Source organism: Prionailurus bengalensis, chromosome B1 (assembly GCF_016509475.1).
Source record: "Prionailurus bengalensis isolate Pbe53 chromosome B1, Fcat_Pben_1.1_paternal_pri, whole genome shotgun sequence".
NCBI classification, from domain to species: Eukaryota; Metazoa; Chordata; class Mammalia; order Carnivora; family Felidae; genus Prionailurus; species Prionailurus bengalensis.
In genome coordinates, this window is record NC_057344.1 from 30,472,080 (window position 1) to 30,493,799 (window position 21,720).

Here is a 21,720-nt window from a genome sequence, read left to right on the forward strand (position 1 = left end):
TTTAACTACAAGGTCAGATACACAGCCGTCGAATGAAAGACCCACGAGATAGGATGCTTCACAGGGCCTCGCAGTCAGCCTGCCTTGGAATCCCTCTCACGTTATGTGTTACACTGAGCACACAGGCATGCAGCTCCCCCTCTTAGAGCCTCCTTTTCTCCACCTGTGAAAGGGTAAAAAGTTACCTATTTCTTAGGGTTGTTGTTACCACTACAAAGCTAGAATATCTCCCACCGTAGATATTTAATGACTCTCAGTCTTCTTGCGCTTTGCTAGGAGTTGTATTGCGTTTACCATACAGACAGCTGTTGAGGTTCTTCAGCATTTATTTCTCCTCCAAAAGAAGGAAGTAAGGAAGGGAGGGAGGGGGGGAGGGAGGAAGGAAGGAAGGAAGGAAAAGAAAGAAAAGAAGTGAAAGACACACCTTTACAACCTACAGCAAACATTATCAATGCCAAATACCAAAAAAATATAATATGCCTAGTATTCTTCCATGCCTACAGTCATAAAATGTCTTCTCTGCTTCTCATTTCTTCTGTGCTTTTCCTTTATCTGTCTTGAAGATTACCTTAAGTCCAAGACATTGGGTAAACAGCATGCCCAGTAGAAATGGTAGCTGTGAGCCTACTTAATATACTTTTTTGATGTTTAGCTCTTAGCTTCATTGGGATATAACATATGATGTGTCGTATTGTAGACTGTTAAGAATGGGGAGACGCGTATCTTCTTTATTAAGAAAGACAGCAGAAGCGTTGTTAAATTCCTAGGATGGCACTACTTTTTAAGATTTCACATTAAGTTGGATATTGGACAAGAGAATTCACCTAAGTCATAAATAAGCCAGACATGGTCTATTTCCTTATGAGTCAGTCAGGATTCTGATGGCTAAGTCTCCTGCATTTTGTAGAAATCATATCCCATGCAGGATTTCCGTAGACCTCAGCTGCAGCATGGGAAAGACTGAAGACAGTATTTCTAACTTTCATGATCCTAGGACAGAACAGTGCAGTCTGTCACAGGGAAAGATGACAATCCAATTTAATTTGTTGCAACCTTTTCCATTTTTCAATTTAATTCCCGTTTTTGGATAATATCTTTAGTGGCAGTTGCCTGTAAAGAGTTAGTAGCCTCATACCGGATGATAACCAGGTCTTTTTGTTATTATTGTTACTAATTTTTGACAAAGGGGTTGGAGGTAGGGAATGAGAGAAGCATGACAGGGAATTTAACATTCTTTGCCTGGTTAGCAGCGACAGCGCACATTCTTCAACTTTTGAATACTTTCTAAAGCACTCGCCTCTCATTTTAAAGGATGCCTAGGGAATTGGAAGTGCTACGCATTGCAAGTTCTATATTTGGAATCAGTACAGATCCATGTCAACCTCTTAAAATGATGACTTCTCATCTAACTTTGAACATGTCATTTTACCTTATTAAGTCATCAGATTTAGCCGAGCCTGGAGGGTACGTTCTCGTTGTTATTTTGATTATAAAAGACTCCTGACCATTTTAGGATAGTTAGGGCTAAGACTTCAGTGCCACCCCTGGTCTTTCTTGTAATCTCTTATGATAGTGATAGATTCCATCTGTCTGGACCTCTGCCCCTACAGCTCTCTGATCTAAGAGCAGTTGGAACTTTGTTCTGACCTTTTGCTATGCCTAGTCACAGTATCCTCTAAAACAGCGCAATAATTTTAATAAATCAGATATAATCGTTATCTCTAGAATTACCTCCTCCATGTCTTCTTCCGCAGTGTTGCTGCAATGGGCATCAGTGTCACCTACAGCATGGAGAACTGGCCCCAGAAAACATGACTCAGTTCCTAGCTCATTCACCTTTTCTCTTTTTACCTTCACCTATATACTTGCTTTGGCTGTCTGCAGAATGTGATTCTCCATTTAACAGATCATCTTGCCCATGTCATTGGACGTTTTCCATTTCTATAAGTTTCCTTATTGCGATGTTGATAGGAGTATAGTTCTACATGGGAAACTCCAGTTTCATGTCAGGATCTGAAGCTAGACTTGACCATAAATTGCACTTTGCCACCCTGTGAGCCCAAGGAATTTGGGACATTCAACGGGAAGAAAAAGAAACTGAGGAATGTAACCACCTTGAGCATCAAAAGTTCTCCAGTTGCAAAAAACCCTCCTGCGATCGCCTAAGGCTAATTTCTGAGGGATATTGCAGTCTTATTTACATCACAAAACTGGAATCTCAGACCTTCCTAGTTGATTGATCATTTAAGTCCCAAGAAGTTCCAAGATTTTACAGACCAACATCCTTCCTGTTCTCTCCTTCACCTCCATACATCCACCAGTTGACTACTTTCTGTTTACTTTGTGACATACGTGGGTAAGCTTTTTTTTTTTTTAAATGTGTGTGGCCAGCATTTTTTGTGGATCTTACTGTGGGCTTGCCAATGCCTAGTTCTGACTTCAGAAGAAATATTTTGATGCTATGTTTTCATTTATAATTTCCATCTGTTCATCCATGTGGGCTGCTTGTTCACCTTTGAACAGCTAAAATTCATCATTTGCAACTAAAATAATCCACAGATAAAATGGTCTTTGAATCCTGAAAACAAACAAACATACAGATAAGGCAAGGAAAGCAGGCAAACAAAACAACCAACCTGATATTATTTGGAGGCTTAAATTTGGCAAAGGATAAAATTAAGCTCAAAAAGTTTTCAAGAATAATCATATATTCTAGTAGTTTTGTAAGTAATGAATTAACTGCTAATATTAATTGATTAGACTTAAAACAAAGGCCTAGGAAACAAAAATGGGGGAATATCATGAGATACCTTAATGAAGGATCGCTAAATACAACAGCTGTCTGCTGATTAAGATCCATTTATATTATCAACATTTAATTGTAGGTACTTGTGCTATTTCTGTAGAACAATGACTCACTTCCCTGAGTTCTTCAGACTTTGAGAAAAATTCAAGTATTAGAGATTTTTAATATAACATTAGGCATTAAGATACAAGGAAAAGATGGGGTGCGTGGGTGCGTCAGTGGGTTAAGCGTCCAACTTCAGGTCAGGTCATGATCTCACGGCTCAAGAGTTCGACCCCCACGTCTGGCTCTGTGCTGATAGCTCAGAGCCTGGAACCTGCTTCAGGTTCTGTGTCTCCTCTCTCTCCCCCTCCCCCACTCATGCTCTGTCTTTCTCTCTCTCTCTCTCTCTCTCTCTCTCTCTCAAAAACAATAAACATTAAAAAAAACTTTTTTGAAAGATATGAAGAGAAGGGAGCCTTTCAACAGAAAAGTGCTCTACCTGTGACTGATCTCTGTTAAGAGATAATTACATCCTAGGGATTGATCACCCAGCACAGCAAAAAGGTATATAATGAAGACAAATCCCTGACTGTATTAATGAAAGTGTTTTACATTTCAAAATTCTTCAGAAGTAAGGATTTCTTAAGGAGAAAGACATGAGTAAAACAGAACTTTATAACAGAACAAGGTCAGAGGTGTGGTTTCTTCTCATTTACAAGATCTCTTTTGCCTGTTAGGGCGTCGTTTTGTGCTTAGAAATATAACCAGAAGCCTGTCATCTGTTAGCTCTCCCTCGGTGGGGTTCGGAAGCATAACTAACCCTGCACATGTCTCCTCATTATGGTAGTCCCTGGATTCTGTCGTTACTGAACTGGAAAATTCGATACTCACTAGGTATTAGCAATGCCTGTTTGAGCAGAACTAGCAATGCAGATTCCCGCTAGACATATTGTTTGGCATTGCTAAGTGTTGGACTTCTTGAAAGCTTTTGGGTAAGTGACAAATCTCACTGAAGACATTTGACTCCTCTCCAGGAATTGTGTGTGGATGTGAGGGATTAAATTGGCAAAGTGGGCCTGCTTTAGGATCTGGGTTTGTCCGCGTGGAGTTTTAGGCGGTTTTGTAGAGCTGTGGTTCCCTTACAGCTGATACACGGAACAGCCATGATTCCCTGCTTTAAGCTGTTTTCCTAAGCAGTGTTGGGGTATGAAGCACCTTAGTAACAGATGGAAAGAACAACGATCTATATTAGTCACATACCTGCAGCATCTACAAAAATGGTTTATGATTTAAAAGGAGGAAGACCTAAGCCATTCTGAATTATTATAGCTGCAGGATATGGAGGTGTTTTATTAGGCCATATATACAGATATCACCACCAAGAAAAACTAATAAATTATAACTAAGATGCTATGGATGGACCTTCTTAAAATTCTCTGTTTCTGGCAGTACAGGGAAATAGCCAAGCAGGTCTAGATAGGACTCGGACCTCTTACTCTACCTTTTTTTAATGATGTGCTTCAACAATGCCCTTGTCGGTTTCACTATAGGCAGGATGAGTTCCACTGAGTTTTTCCAAATGGTGTATACAATGCACATATAACATATACACACACATACATACACATATATATATATATATATATATATATATGTATGTATATCTAAAGTCATATGTGTGTGTGTATGTGTGTGTATGTGAATACAACAGGTAGACAAGATGATGAACACATTGCTCTGGTTTTTAGAGATATCATGTACCTTGGAAAAAGAGTTCAATGTGTGCACCTATTTCCTTTCCATTGAACAACAACAATCAATGCCCGCAGCAGAAAAACAGGTACCTGTTACATTGGAAGGTAGAGGCCCAGAAATTAAAAACAAAACAAAAAACTTCCGAGGCTTTCAGGAAAGCCTCTTTAGTTCACAATGGAGTCAGGGTTAATTTATCATTTTGCCCAGTTTGTATAAAGGCATAGAATTTGCCTGTAATATTAGCTCTTTCACTGCTCCCATCTGTAACCTAAAAAATATATGCTCTTTAGAAAAACAAGACCTGCTATGAACTGTTATGGGACCAGCCAGTCCTTTTGGACTCAGGACAGAAAGGTTTCTTGAGGTGAAGCATTTCAACTTATGTGTTTTTGGAAACATTTTATTCCTCTTCAGATTGGTCATGTATGAATGACAATAACACTATTGAAAATTGTTAAGATTTCCGTATGTTATTTGGTTATGTAGAATTTGTGCTGGGAACCTAAACACTGCAGCTACACAGTTGAACACATCATGTTACAGAGAGGGGTGTTTTGCTAATCTGATCACCAACCTGGGAACAAGGTGCCCCTGGGAATTCTGGGAAAAGATATCCACTGAAATTAGCCAGGTGTTACAGAGCAAGATTCATATATTCAAACATGCGTTCACTGCTTAATTCTTTTATGTGCAGCACCCTTTTAACCCCGGTGAGGAAACTGTGGTGCTTATAGAAACAGAATCTGGCGATTTGTGTTTACAGTCATGACGCAAACGCAGAATGGCTGTGATTTGGCTAAATGGTATGTAGCAATGTGCAGTCGGGGGTTTAAGGCTGCACAGGTGACACCTAAGGGATTATCCAGGCTTCTTGTGTTCCAGAGCCACTCATCACAAGGGCCTGGCTCAAACCTGAAACACTCAGAAGGTTATGTTTGCATGGCCCAGACCCCATCTTCTTTTTATACTCTTGTGGAGGCTCCTTTAACTGAAAGTTTAGATTACTTAAAACTTTTGTCAGGAATCCGTTCCCATCGTGAAGGTGCTTCCATAACTTTGAGGAACCTTACTGCCTTGTGCATCTGTGTAACATACAATTTTTTTTAATTTTTTAATGTTTATTTAATTTTGAGAGAGAGAGAGCTGGGGAGGGGCAGAAAGAGAGGGAGACAGACTCCGAAGCAGGCTTCAGGCTCCGAGCTGTCAGCGCAGAGCCCAATGCGGGGCTTGAACTCATGAACCAGGAGATCACGACCTGAGCCAAAGTCAGACCTTAACCGACTGAGCCACCCAGGCGCCCCTGTGTAACATAATTTTAGGCCAGCTGTTATACTCTCTATTCTTAATGGGTTGTTTCATATTAACAGACATATGGTATGGTCAGATTAGAAAAGCATCAGTCCTATATTCTTGGCTACAACTCTTTTTACTTTACCAATGACTATCGAATAATGATTATTTCACTTTCTCATGTCCTCCAGTTATACTACAATTTTTTTTATTCCTGGCTTATTGCATTGGTTAGAACTTTCAGAGCAATGTTACATTACAGCATTGGTAGTCAACAAACTTAGCTTGTACTTTACATTAATGGAAAGCTTTCCTAGAGTCTCAGCATTTAGTATGATTTAAGTTGTTTGCAAAAAGTAGACACTTGTCGGGGTACCTGGATCAGTTAAGTGTCCAACTCTTAATATCGGCTCAGGTCATGATCTTGCAGTTCATGAGTTTGAGCCCAGCTTCAGGCTCTGAGCTGGCAGTGCAGAGCCTGCTTGGGATTCTCTCTCTCCCCCATCTCTCTGTACCCCTCCCCTGCTCATGTGCACACACTCTCTCAAAATATATAATAAACTTTAAAAAAAAAAGTAGATATTTGTAGACGATATAGAGTACCATACCAATTCTGCTTTATGAAGACATATTTCGAAAAGACTGAAATTGATATTTTTTGCATTTTTAATTTTAAACATATATATGTATCTTTAAACATATACATGTAAACATATGCTAAACATGAAAATACAAGGAATAGTGTAATGAATCTCCATGTAGCCATCATCTGCTTCATCAGTTATCAGGTTTGTTTCATTTTGCTCCCAGTCACTTTTCTTCCTGTTATTTCAAAGCAAATTCCAGACATGTTATCATTTAATATATAAATATTTCAGTATGCATCTGTAAGAGAGAAGGACTGTTTTTTTTTCTTTTTTTTATTTTTCTTTTTTTTTTTTAATTTTTTTTTTGTCAACGTTTATTTATTTTTGGGACAGAGAGAGACAGAGCATGAACGGGGGAGGGGCAGAGAGAGAGGGAGACACAGAATCGGAAACAGGCTCCAAGCCATCAGCCCAGAGCCCGACGCGGGGCTCGAACTCACGGACCGCGAGATCGTGACCTGGCTGAAGTCGGACGCTTAACCGACTGCGCCACCCAGGCGCCCCATGAGAAGGACTGTTTTTAAACATAACCACAGTATATTTGACACATACCAATTAATGATAACCCTGTAGAAATATTAATTATCTAATCAGTGATCAGATTTCCTGATTCGATATCAGACATTTATAACTGTTTGAATCAGGATCCACTTAAGTGTCACGCATGGTGAGTGGTTTATATGTCTCTTAACTCTCTTTTAAATGTGTCTGTATTTTAGATTTTTCTTTTCTTTCACCTTATTGGTCTGCCTCTAATTCTAGCTGTCTTTGTCTCTTTTTGCTCCTTTAGTTTAGCTTGGAAGAAACTGGGTTATTTGCCCTGTGGAGTTCTCCATGGTCTGGGTTTTGCTAATTGCATGCCATGGTATCTTTTAATGTGTTCCTCTGACCTGTGTACTTCCTGCAACTTAGTAACTGTATGTGGATGACTGATTAAATTCAGGTTTGATTTGGGGAATAATATTTGATAGTTCTATAGAAATTGATTGTTAATCTCATCAAATATTGATTCAGTATCTATTGCAATGACCATATGGGTTTTATTTTCTGATATGCCATGATTTTTTTAATTGTTGAATACGATAATGAACTTGCCTCCTAGTTTCTATCTTCTGACCTTTCATCTACTTTCATTTCTAAATGTATTTTAGTTGATGAATAAATTAACCTATGTCATTAAATGTCACATGGTAATTTCAGCAGCTTACTGAATAACCGAATCCTTGATCAGTCCTCTTTGTTCTGATTTGTTTTGTTGGCGCTCAAAACTTTGATTAATTTTAAAATTGACAGGTTAACATTTTCTATATTGACATGACCTTCTCCCAACCAAGTTGATACTAGTAGAAAATGCAGAGTACAGTTAAGAATGTGTGCCTTCTGCATTTAGCCTGAGGAGATCTATAGATGTATCAAATTAAGCCAGTCAGATGGACTGCTGATATTTGCTTTGCAGGCTACATGGATTTTACTCCTTTAGAATAGGTATTGATGGAAAAACGTTCAAGGGACAGTTCAAAGCTTTGTCAACTCCCAGCTATGGAAATCTTCTATAAAACCATGAGTGATTAGTAGAAAATATATTTCTGGAGAGATTATTGTTGGCTTTGTAAGGAAGAAAATGTAGCTCCCTTGTGACTCCAACCAGCCAATGATCCACTGTGGGAAGAGACTCACCCTCCCTCCTCTTTAGAAAAATCTATGACATCCTATAAAGTATTTGTCATTGAGATGTTGCTCTAAGAAGTAGTAGCCTGTGATTACATTGTATCATGAGTGAAAGGCACTGTCAGAAAAAAGGAAAAAAAGATAGCAACTTGTATGTTTGAAAATAACCTTTCTTGACAATTTTATTTTTCTAAGGATAACACTATCTCATGACACCAAATCATTTGCTCAGCAACTGCTGGGAACTTAGAATCTGCTTTCTGTTTAGCTACAAATGAGATCAGTGTTACAACAAAAATTATAATTTTGTTTTATGAAGAGAAACACCCAAAGGTCACTTTTCATTCTGCTGAAGAAGGAAGAAATAATATTAGGGTCTGCTCAGAGAGCTTGTAAGACAGAGAGGAATTAAAGGCAATCTTATTAACCTACTTAGGCCTCAGTATGCATTTAACAAAACAGAAAGGAAGCATTTCCTAATTCACTTGTGTGACCTTGGGTAGCCTTCCCCCGTCCACCTCTGAACTCTTTGTTATAGGTATTTTATTCAAGACCACAGAACCATTCTTTTGATTTGATTTGTACCCTCTTTTTAAATATGGGATAAATTATGTAAGATAGGGTAAAGTTCTTTCTTGTCTACCATTCTGTGTGTGTTTAAATGACACCAAAGCCCAACCAAGTTCATCATTTATAACAATTAATCTCCATTGCCCCTTGGCATCAACTTGTTCCTTGGACAAACTCTTAACCTTATGGGTAGTCTGTGAACCTCTAAGTACTTCTAGCTTATCAGCTAAGTTCCCAGGTCCATAAAGTGAGATGCCCTACTTCTACTGTAGAAAGTTCTGGGTTCGTTTATGGTCTCATGATGCTCCTTCTCTGGCTGCCATTTTTGTTTCTTTAGCAGAGTTCGGTAGAGGAGAGGCCAAGGACGTGGTGCGCTACTTTAAATCACTGTATTGGCTCTGGGAACCTCCAAGCCAGTACAGGATGGGTTTTTTTTGGGTTTTTTTGTGTTTTTTTTTATCTCCTCTTGTCATTTTTTCCTTTTCAAGAATTTATTTGCCATTCAGCAAAGGATTGAATTACTACCCAGAAAAACATGCCAACCCAGAATGACGGTGCTTCAGTAGTTCTGAGTCTGGCTCTCCTCTTTTCCTTTGGAAAACCAGGGACTCTCCCTTCAGTCCCTTGTCATCTGCAGAAGCTGTAGTAGGTAGCACCGCTTTTCCTGCTCCCCTTCTGTTCCAGAACTTCATTTTCAGGAGCCCCACATAAGCTTTTTTCCCCTAGTGGGACTTTGAAGTGGTTCTAGCACTCAATTGCAAGGAGCTGTATTCCGAGCAAGAATAATAATAATTTTCAGGATTTTTTTTAAAAAACTGGGAGTTCACAGAGCACAAAAAGCATGCAGATTTCTAAATTCAGAGCCATTGAAGATATCACAGGTAAGGTTTTCTTTAAAAAAAAAAAAGGAAGAAGAAGAAAAGAAAAACAAACCTGTAATGCAGTGATTGACAGTTTCATATTAGAATATAAAAATTGTTAAAATTTGTGCATTTTATTGAGGAAACTGCATAGAATTATTTCGTTTAATTTCCTGCAAGTAAAGTTTTTAGGACAATTCAGAATTGTCCTAAAATCTGCTAATAAGGATTCATTCACTCAGGGAAGACAGGGTCTAAATGATTGCTCCTTGGGGTAAACCCTACATCTCCCTAATCCCTGCTAATTGTCAAAGAAGAATAGAGTGGCTTCTTATCAGCAATTTGCATTTGTGTAATGGCCCTGGTCTGTTGGTGCTGTCTACTTCACTGATAAGGAAAACACCACATAAAACAAGCAAGAAAGTAAGCCATCCTTTCCAGCATTATTTTCTTTTCAGCCTGCCTTGAGCAAAAAGAGCCTGACGTTCTACAGGAAATACTGTGTGATTCTGTGGGAAAATATTTAGTGATGAACAGAGAACACTTAATTAGTCCTCAGATTTTTATTGTGTATTTATAAAAATGTGCAATAATGTGTGATTTCCAAAATGTGAAGTTATAAACAGTTTATATCATGTCCTACATACTATGATCATCACACTATTTCTTTTATATTTTATAATTTTAAACTGTTATAATAACAATATCATAAGTACATTTAATTCAGTAACTTAGAAGTTGGGTCAGAAATATTAAAGAATTTTAAGAGTCTTAAAAGTTGAAAATAATCATACATTTAAGATGGTTTTCTTTTAGCTCAAATTGTTCTTCAACTTAATTTATGGGCAAATTTGGTGGTTATAAGTTATTAATAAGCAGTTATGATACAGTTAAAGTAGATTATTGATATTTACTTAATGCCTTACAATTATGCAATGGTTGCCTCTGCAAATTAGACAATCTCTCTTCATATTTTGTACAAGAATAATTTACTAAGAACATTTGAGGCTTGATTATATATCCTGAGTCTGGACTTTTTGTTTTTCCACATAGATATTAACAGTATCATATATTTGCATGCAGCGTTGCAGCCGACAAAGTACTTTATCACACTTCCCAACAGTCCTGTGATAGCACATTTTACAGCTGAGTTTACTGAGGCAGGTTAGCTAGACAAGAGTCACACAGCTAGTAACTGGTAAAATTGAGCCTGGGATCTGATTCTTCTCAGCTAACGCCAGTGTTCGTTTCGTTTCATTTTCTCTATAAAGGTATCCTTTTAGGGAGAATTGTTCACAATCTTACAGTTTTTAACCCCAGTAACTCTAGTTGTTATCTCTATGTCTTGTGCATAATAGACAATCATTAAAGAATTGTAGAAGAGATGAAGGAAGAAAGGTAGGAAGGAGAGAGGAAGGAAGGAAGGGAGGGACGGAGGGAGGGAGGGTGGGAGGGGCGAGGAAGGAAGAAAGAGAGAGAGGGGAAAGGAAGTGAGGAAAGTAGGGAAGAAGGAAGGCGGGCTAGAAAAAAGGGAGCCCTATTATGAGGGGCAGGATTTGAGGAGTCTGTAAATGGTGATCTTAGTCCGCAAATTCTTGGCTAAGTCTGAGAACTGTCCAGCCTCCCTGGGGATGGTCATTAGTCCTGACCTATAGGCCAGGGGAGACCAGGTCAAGAGTGAAACACTCCAAAGTACATTCTCTGGTAACAAGTTACTGCTTTATTTATACTTTCTTCCTTATAGTATTGCAGTTGCTAACATCCCAAGCAAAGTGTGTTTGGGATAAAGTGTTCATATAAACGGCAAGCATAAAAGTAGTAGATGCATATTTTGCAGTGTTCCTAATTGCGGTTCATTGTGATAAACTCCCAGTTACAACAAACTAGTCACAAACTGGTGAGAGGCAGGATTTTTTTTCTTTTTTTTTTCCAACTTTTTATTTAAATTCTTGTTAGTTAACATACAGTGCAATATTGGTTTCAGGAGTAGAATTCAGTGACTCATCACTCGCATAGAACACCCAGGGCTCATAGTAACAAGTAGAGGCAGGGTTTATTAAGTACCGAATAGGTGAGATGTACCTTCATTTACTTCCAGGAGGAACTATGAGGGTCTTCTTTTTTATACCAAAACACATTCTATCTGCAAAACTTTTTTAGCTTAACCTCTGATACAGTCCTCCCAGCTCCCCCAGAAAGGAGGTTGTTTCCATAGCGAGGTTTAAGAACCTCCTTTGTTGCATTAATTTCTGGCAGAATTACTAAATGGAAACTGACTTAGCAATACCGCGTATGTGAGCCAAGGAGAAAGGATATCACTGCAGAATTTATAGATCTGCTTAAGACTGGCTGTGCACTGTATTGAACTAAAAATAATGGAAGGAAACCTGGCAAAAATGTGAAGGGTTCATATATCACCATCTCCATCCCAGATTCTTCTGACAATTACATCTTATTCCTGTGTTTGGCTGTTGGTTCAGAACAGCTGTACCCAGTCGGCTGACACTTAGCATCACCCAGGAGTTAATTACTGCTTTACAATTCCATGATCATTTTTGTTCCTGCTTCGGCTAAAGGATAGAAGTGCTAAACATAATAATCCATGATCATATAAGCTAGTTGCTACTTCATTTTCTTCCAGAATTATTTAACCATCAAATATCCCAGCTTCAAGTAATGACCTAAGAATTTTTCAAATGAATGTGTCATAACTTGGTGCTGCGGGATAATCGTTTCACGGGGGAAATATTTTTGAAAAAACAAAAAGGGGTGTTATTTCTGATTTTAACATACATCTATTAATCTTATTTATCTTAAAGTCCAAGGAATATGTATGAGGTATCTGTCTCTTGCTTATGTCACTGCTCATCTTTATTGTTAGTTTTCTAATTAATATGGAGTGTCTGCTCTTGGGGGGCTATGACGGGTTAGTTGTCGTTAATAAAAGCCTCAAGAGCCTGGTGCTTGGGTGAGGGGTAATCCTTAGCAACCTGTCAGGGACCACGCAGATCAGCTGGAGGCTCAGAATTTCTCGGTGGGAATGACTGGTGACAGCAGACTGCAGGTGGTCCATTGAGTACTGTCACCTGGGGCAGCAAGGAAACCAGGCCCAATTTGTCATCCCACAGGATCCTGTCAGCAGTTGAAAGTCTTAAGCACAAAACCTTTAGCATTTAAGGCAAATTTCCTCCTTGTATCTTTTAAAAGTAATTGCCACGGATGGAAATATTAATACGTCACATGCAAGCGAACAGTTGTTCACTTGAAGATATAGTATTAGATTAAAATTATGTTATGTGATGTATAGAAATGTTGTCTACTCTATGACTTTACTAGACGAAATGATGCCAGTTACATCCCCCTCTACCTGACAAAGATGTGAGAGTATAGCTGATAATACAGGGTAAAATCATTCTCCTTGGTTCCTTTTGTTCGGTGAAGGATACCTTGAAATGCATTTTGAAAGGCCTTTTTGTTGGAGTAATTAAAAAATTGACGCAGTTCTTAATTATTCATAATAATGATCCAAGAGTACCATGGATGTTTGAAATCCCCAGATTTCCACTGGTGAGATGCTCATCTGATTGATAAACACCTTCCCTACTTACCCAGTAATAATACCTGCTGTTACTCATTGTGTGCCCGTGCTATGCCAATTCCTCTACCTAGGTTATTTATGATCCCTATGACAATCCTGTAAGAGTGCCATTACCATTGTTTTCAAAATGGGAAAATTGCATTCTGGGTGGCTAAGTGACTTGCTCAAGGACACAAAACTAGTACGAGATGGGATTTGAACCAGATCTGTCTCCAAAGGGCAAATCTGACTGTTCTTTGCTGTTTACTCCTAAAAACCATGCTGACAGTAGAGAAATGGTCCAAAAACATGCCCTAGATGGGAGGATGCAGGGGAACAAAGGCCTTGCATGATTTGGAAACTGAATAATCAGACGTTGAGTATTTCTATCAGATAGAGTAAAAATCAGAATTGGAGAAGTCAAAACCAAAAGGAAGCAAAATGGGGACTTACAACGGAAATGAAGAAGAAAAATCAAAGAAAGTGGAAAACTAATACATGAGAAGTGAAATAAAAGCAAATAAGGGCATCTGAGTTTCACATGCAAATGATAAAATGGAAAGTGATAAGGAAGTCAAAGAATCACTGAGAATGAGTCAGTAGACAAGGAAAAATTTTTGTCTAAAGATACATATATATTTTTTCTTTTTCCTGAAAGAATCAATAGGATCTTTGTTGGCTTACCACAATGCTTCTGCTTGTCACCCTGATAATGTCAGTCATGAACATTACATAAATTAGACTGTTTGGGGTTGAGACTGAGCACTGCATGTAGTGTTCCTGATGGTGTGAGTGGGGAGAAGTTCTGGTACCAAATGCTCTTGAATCTGAAGACCAAGAGCTTGGGCTTCATTTACTCCATATGCTGAATGGTGGTGGCATCATTTTCACATCACTTTCACATAACTGAAGCTTGACAGGTGGATATCAAGCTTACCACAGCTGTAAACCTGTGTAAAAATTAAGACTACGGTGTCTACTCCTGATTCAAAATGGATAGATTTTGTAGTGCCATTATTGTCCTTTGCAGTAATACTAGAGTGTCTTTCCATTTCCTTAAAAGTATGGCGGCAGACATTCAACAGTCTTCTTCTGAGTGGAACGGAAACTTTGAATAGAATGGCTCTTATCTGTATGTTAATATACATACAACTAATAACATATAATTTTTTTTATTAGAAACAAATAAGCCACCTTGTATTCTTCTTTGATACATATATCTAAAAACTATAAGGTCAATATGCATATAAAATGTAATTTCCAAATTAAATAAGTAGATGCCATTCAAAAATGATATTGAACATCAGTTGCCCTGACATGACTTTATATCATTACCTTTGAGCCTTCCTGGAAAATATATTTTATTTGTGATAGGTCTTTTCTCTTCCAACTTCCTTAGAAGATAAAATATTGGTTATAAAAAATGTTAAGCATTTTTTCTATTTCATTCTAATTAAATTAATTAACTGCAGTTACCCTTTGATAATTCTATTCCATTTAATTACACCCAGAAAGTACCTTTCTTTTTTGCTGTCGTTTGTTAAACCTGAAAGTGACGTCCATCACACTTTCTGCGAACTCTTCCTTTTAAGAGAATTTAAGAGTAAAGGCTGTTTAGAAGAGGGAAAGACACATGTAAACCTTCCCCTTCTTTATCTTCTATCCAGCTACATCTACGTCAACAACCGGAACAAGCCATCTTGTAAAGTGTGCAGAGAAGGAGAAAACTTTCTGTGTGAATGGAGGCGAGTGCTTCATGGTGAAAGACCTTTCAAACCCCTCAAGATACTTGTGCAAGTAAGAACGAGAAATCCTCTGTGTGGCTTATGTCCGTAATGACTGCTTTCAGACAACTCCATGTCTCATGTCTTGTTTCTTTTCCCAATTTTGTTGCATTTTGTTGAATAATGCTGTTTTATTTGTAGAGCGTTTTTGAAAAGTTCACACCATTTGTCATCTCCCGTGTTACATCCAGAATTGTTGTTTGCTTTTTTTCAATTTTCTTTGTGCCTTTATATTTATAAAGTTGCTTTCCTCGTGGTTCTCCTCACTGTTACCTAGAAGAGATGTGCAAATATCATAGAGGCCAATAACTTTTGAAACCACCTTCTCCATCCAGTGTATGAATTAAGCTGTAAGACCATGTTCCTTTTGACCCCAGTGATCACCTGCAAAATGAATAGGACAGCTAAAAGAAGAAGGGCAAAAGATTCACTACTTACACATCTGTTACACTTGGCATTAGCTTGTTGTTTTATAACTACTTTAAAAATGGAATTTAGCTTGATCTCACTAATGGGAAAAAAAATTATATGTGTTTGGAAATGCATTTAGTGTGTGTAGCATCACTGTGTGTAGAAGGCAGAGTTCTTTCATGCTGCCCTTGTGTGTAGATAAATTTAGAATGGTGCTCCTTCCAATGACCTGAAGAATGTGATGCACCATTAAGAAGAATGACAGTTATTCTCTCTCAACAGGCAGAATGAAATAATGATATTAGCAGTATATTAAATATTTAAACCCTATAGCTAAAATTAGTAGGTCTCCTTAAAACCCATGTTTACTGTGCAGTACATTTTAAGTCTACTCTTTTTTTTTTTAATGTTTTTATTTTCTTTTTGAGAGAGAGAGAGAGAGAGAGAGAGAGAGAGAGAGAGAGACAAAGCATGAGCTGAGGAGGGGCAGAGAGAGGGAGACAGAATCGGAAACAGGCTCCAGGCTCTGAGCTGTCGGCACAGAGCCTGACACAGGGCTCGAACTCACTGATGGTAAGATCATGACCTGAGCCTAAGTCAGACACTTAACCGACTGAGTCACCCAGGCACCCCAAGTCTACTCTTGATATTTAGGCTGTATGTGGGACGTGGACTCATATAGTTTGATGTGGGAAAAAATGTGTCATGTCCCATTGAAATGATGAGAGATGCATATTTATTTTGCATAAAAGTGATCTCGTGCTCCAGAATATGAGCTTGTGACTTGAATGTTGATGAAGAAGAACAAGTTTGTCAGAGAGACAGCTGAGCTAATAGAAGGAGCAATTAGCAAAATTAAAAAAGAGGCACAAGAAATAATTAAGAAGGCCATGTCCCCTTTATGTCATATAAATAGCATACAAATATTTATGTGATGATGGTTCTAAGAAAACCTTTAATTTTTATAAGTAACAAAGCACATCTTAAAAGACACACCTTTTAGGGGTGCCTGGGTGGTTCAGTCGGTTGAGTGACCAACTTCGGCTCAGGTCACGATCTCACAGTTTTTGGGTTCGAGCCCCACGTCAGGCTCTGTGCTGACGGCTCAGAGCCTGGAGCCTGCTTCAGAGTCTGTGTCTCCTTGTCTCTCTGCCTCTCCCCTGCTCACACTCTGTCTGTCTCTCTCTCTCTCTCTCTCTCTCTCTCTCTCAAAAATAAATAAAACATTAAAAAAAAAAGACACACCTTTTAAAATCATAACATCAAACAAAGATGCCATTTTGTGGGAAATGTTTTGCTGCTCCCTGTGCTGTTCTAGACATGGGCTATACATGTAGGGTGTCTCATGGGACCTGAAGTACTAAGTTCAAGTAGACAAATATCTCCTAGAACTGTGTTCCTGCCCTCAAAGCTCTTGTGTTTTTTGTTTTTTGGTTTTTAAGTTCTTGTAAAAGAGAAGAAGTGGTTCCAAGAGGAAACAAGTTTGGGTAGTTGTATAGCTGATTTTACCAGTGAGGACAGACAACTTATAAAATTAAATATAGGCTTTTAGAGTGAATAAAAGACTAAGAATCACAAAAATGGGATTCTGATCTCAATTGCTAAACATCTCTTTCATAGAGATAGGTAATAGCCATTAGCCAAGACACAACTAACAGGTAAAAAAAAAAAAACCTTTTCAAAATTTTAAAGCCAGGTAAGAATGAAAGAGTATGTAGAAAACTATTTTGTCTGGGTCCAGATTGCTTCATATGACTATCAATGTTTGTTGTTTTAAAAATAATTTTAGAGATTCACTTTTTGATCACCAGTATATTCAAACCTACATACCTGTAGCAAAGAATAAAAGTTGGTTAATTGTGATCCTTGGTTTGCTGACCTGCTGTGAAACAGCACAAATATGGCACCCCCATAGTTACCGTACTGAATTGGGATGCATAAATCTTATAATTTCCTACAAGGGTTTCTGTGATCGAAAAAAACCCCAACCTGACGCTGAGAATTATAATCTGTAAAATGAGAGGTTCATTTATTATATGGGGAAACTTTGTTATTCCATCCTAAGTGCAAACAACCTAATTATGTTTTAATAAATCTCCTTGAAAAATAACATAAAATTATAGTTCCTTAAATTCTCCTTCTTTTTAAACAACTATGCTCATATTATCTATGTCTCAGACAATTACTTCTTAAGAAAAGCATCTGAGACCACTGTGTTTTAATTATAATAATGAAACATGATCACTTTTCATCATAGCCTTTGCAAAGATTTACAAGCTGAGTGAGTGCATATGATAGTTTCTGAATACCTCCAAGGAACCAGTGCAGTTATTTTCCACATATTAATTTCAGCTATTCTGCAGCCCTCCCACGTCCTACACAAAACATGCAATCACATAAGTGCTGTTCATTTGTTCCATTTTGGTATTGTGCCAACAACTGTAATTTTTTTCACCCACCAGTTTTTCATTAAATGTTAAGCCCAATCCAGGAAAAAAAAAAATTACTGTATATTTTTTTAAATCTTGAAGTGAAATGTGTGTTATTCCTCTAATAATTATTAAAGCAGCAAGCCATGAATGAAAACTCTCTATCCTCCAGGCTAATTGTCTAGTGAGTTATGCGTGTCTTCCACTTCTCAGCAAATTGGTATCATAATGTTATTGGGTTTTTTTTTTTTTTGGTGGGGGGGAGTAATTATAATCTTTCAGAAAAGTCTTAAAAAGCTTATCACTGGATCTTGTTGGAAAGATCTTTGACATCGATGATTTTCTTAACTGTTTACCCCTTTTTGCACCATGTCTTTACTGATGCATCAAAAGCAAGCTGGTACCTTGAGGGAAGAATTGGAGTATATTTAACATCCAAAATATTTCAGGCCTTTTTCATTAAATGAAAGGTTTGTCGTTTTGTTTTGTTTTGTTTTGTTTTGTTTTGATCCTTGTATTGAAAACGTCTTTAACATAAAAAGTAAGCACTACTCAGAACTGAAACGAAGACACATAATATACCGTGTCTTTCGATAATATACTGTTCACTAGGCCACTTGAATAGAGACAGAAAACATAAAAATGCTTCATTGGCTCATCATGGTCCTGTGTACGAAGCTAGTTCATAGTTTCCATATGGTCCATCTGTTTAAAGCAAAACATTGCTGAAGCATGAGCCACATCATTCAAAATCAGCTTTATCTCATGATTCAGAAACAACCACAGGCATGGAAGTTTCCAAGTAGTCTCTCTGGTCACCTAATCCATGGTTGTCTTCTTGGGAGTTGAAGTAGAAAACTGGACAGCGGATCTCTTTTGTGTCTCCATTTTGAATAAGGTGTTCCAAATGGATTAACCGTGTAACAGTTAAACACTTCTCTGAGGAGAGGTTTGCTGGTTACTTGGACATCCCCCTAAGGACCACGTGGGAATTTCTGCAGTGGCTCTCATCTTTTATATTGCCCTTCTCTCCATAGTAATTTAAAATTTATCCCAGGGAAAAAATAGTTACTATTCCAGACCTCATAAAGACAAGAAAGAAACGAATCATTCCATCTTTCACCATCTGATGCCCTATTTAATCACATGGTTCAAAGAAATAAGACAATTTGAAATGACATCCAGATTTGCCTCTTTGTTTGTCTCCTTGTTCTTATATATCAGTTCTTCTGAACAGTTTTAGTAAAGAACGATTTTGGAAGATGTTGATGTGATTTTTTTTTTTAATCTAAAAATGATTTTATACCAGATCGTATTTATAAACCCATTATGTTGTCCCACGGACAGATGTGGCTTTCTCATGAGGGGATTAGAGTCTTAACCACCAATTTTAGTGAACAGTCTTGATCCCTTTCCCTTCAACTCTCTGGATGATATCTTTATGTGTAATATGGAGTTAATATGTTCTCCAAATTTCTTTCCAGGGAGTCCATGAAATTAAATGAATTCATTTCTGCTAAAGTATTTCTAACTCTGGGGAAGCAAGATTTTTTTCCCCCTTATAATACAAAGTAAATGGTAGTATTACATTTTCTCTGTAGACATTAGAAAAATATATACACCTGTCTTAATAGACTACATGCTAGGATGTTTGAAAAACCCCATTTCTTCATTTTATTTAACATTAGCAGTTTTACTTGGTTTGGTCGGGCTCCCGGCTAGCTTTATAACTTTGCATTTGACAGATCAATTAATATCGCTGACCATTATCTTCCTTATCCACAAAAACAAAAAACAAAAACAAGGAAACAAAACAAAACAAGGAAGATGCGAGTTGTCTTCAAACATGAACTTACGATTTTGTGTCATTTTTATGAAACTGTGCAGTATATATAAGGGCCTATGAAAATATGTAACTGTAGGAGATGAAGACAGGGCAATTTTGTTATAATAAATTATACTCAAAAATGAAATATTAAACATTTGTTTGTAGAACAGCTTTCTATTTATCTATACCAGGCGTTTTTGAAAACACAGAGAAAATGGAAGGCACGGTCTCTGGTCCCTGGAAACTTAGTCTGTTTAGGAAAATGAAGTAGCTAAAATAGTAAATCAATTAGAGTCAGTATATCCCAAGTGGTGCAATGCTGATTATCATGTAATGAAAATCAAAAGAAAGAAAAAGAAAAGACCGGAATGACTTGGAGAAGGCTTTATAAACATTGCCATCATTTATGGAGTCTTTTCCATATACCAGGCAGGCACTGAGGCTGCAGTAATAGTTTCCGTGAGACACAGTGACGTGAATATCTAGACCAGCAGCTCCATTGTGGGAAGCAAAACAGACCAAACAAAACTTAGACGTGAGGGCCAGTTCAAGAGCTCTGAAGGCCAGGTAGGTGACCTTGGACATTGCGATACCTAATAGGGAGTATTAGTAACGGCTGGAGCAGGAGAGTGATACAGTAAACATAGCAGATATTTAGGGAAGACAGACTTAGACACAGGCTAGAGAAATTTGGGGACTAGGTTAGATTGGGAGAGAAAGCCAGAGACACTAGCTGAGGTTAAAGTTTTATAAAATCCTGGCATAAAATGATGATGATTATACTTCTGACACTTTCTGGTAGCTGGGTTAACATAATTAAATAAGGGAATGATGGCTCAGATTCATGGTTGTGTCCTGTGGCTTCATTATCATGGCTGTAGAAGGAGAAATTTGGAATAGAAAAAAAGGAATATGTATTGGGTTAGAGCCTCCAGTCCATAAGAATAGACTGCTAACTGCACTCTTTTTCTAGCCCTGGAAGAGTTCATTCTTCAGAGTGGGTGTGACCCTTGCCTATAGCACATCTGTTCTTAAGAGATGACAGGCTTAACAGATGGAAAAACATTTATGAGACAGTGAGTGCAACTCTTGTGGCTCAGATCCGTGATCAGCTCCTCAGATGACCATGTCTTCTATTTCTTCTATGTTTGCCATGCATTGGGAATCCGGCTTAACTAGGGGTTTATTAACTCATTTTTGGTTTTCACTCTCTAAGGTAGATTGAAGGAAGTCCTTTTGTCCTCATAGACAACAATTGAGGTGTAGTTTTACCTAAAATCAGGGGCAATGACAATGTCTTCTTAATAGTTTGCGTGCTTTTTTCTCCTGAAATCAGGTAGGCAGCCCTAAAGATTTACTGATCTCCTTCTATGAGGCAGGCTCTGTGCTCATTCTCGGTAGAAAGTACTGAACAAAACCATGCTGGTTTCTGCATGGAGTCTATTAGGCTGTCGAGAGTAGCAAACATATTTCAAGTAATTAATTTAATCATAAATTGTAGGTGTGCCAAGTGCTGTGATGGATATTTAGGGAGCTAATGAAATGTCTAATGGGGGACCCCAACTTGTCAAAGGCAGAGAGTCTGGGAAAAAAATATGCAGCAAACGGTCCATTTAAAGCAAAACACAATTTTGAAACATTTTTATTGAGTTATTTAAGTAAAAAGTGGATATTTAGCTGTTTCATTATAAAATGAGGCTCGCAGTGTAGATAGAACTGTAAAGTTCTGAATCTCCAGGCTCTTTGACAAGACAGGGGAAGGCATCCTCGAGAGAGGAAGACCAAACCACAAAGTAGCACTCAGTATGTCATCGTGTGACAGGGACATGGAGATGCATGGGATGTAGATTGATCCCATATCCGATTAAATTGTTTGACCCCCAAACTTACAAAGATACATCATGTAGAGTAAACAGCGGTGAGAATTTTAGTCTACAGATGAGCATTTCAGAACAAGCTGTGCAAACAGAGCTTTGGGAAGGGCATGAAGGTTCAAACAGGGACAGGTTAATTCATAAACACTGCCACCCTCATTATTGGGATTGTATGTCTTAGACATTGAAAAACATCACTGGAGACCCAGGACAACTTCGATTTTTGGTTTCCTCAGTAT

At 37.9% G+C, this 21,720-nt stretch overlaps 1 protein-coding gene across 1 annotated transcript in view; it reads left to right on the top strand.

Annotated features, from left to right (window-relative positions):
- NRG1 (neuregulin 1) overlaps positions 1 to 21,720 on the top strand; it is a 1,121,130-nt gene that overhangs the window by 1,069,349 nt on the left and 30,061 nt on the right. Inside the window, 1 exon segment of the mRNA XM_043561070.1 lies at positions 14,823 to 14,952. Within this exon segment, the coding sequence (XP_043417005.1) occupies positions 14,823 to 14,952 (130 nt within the window).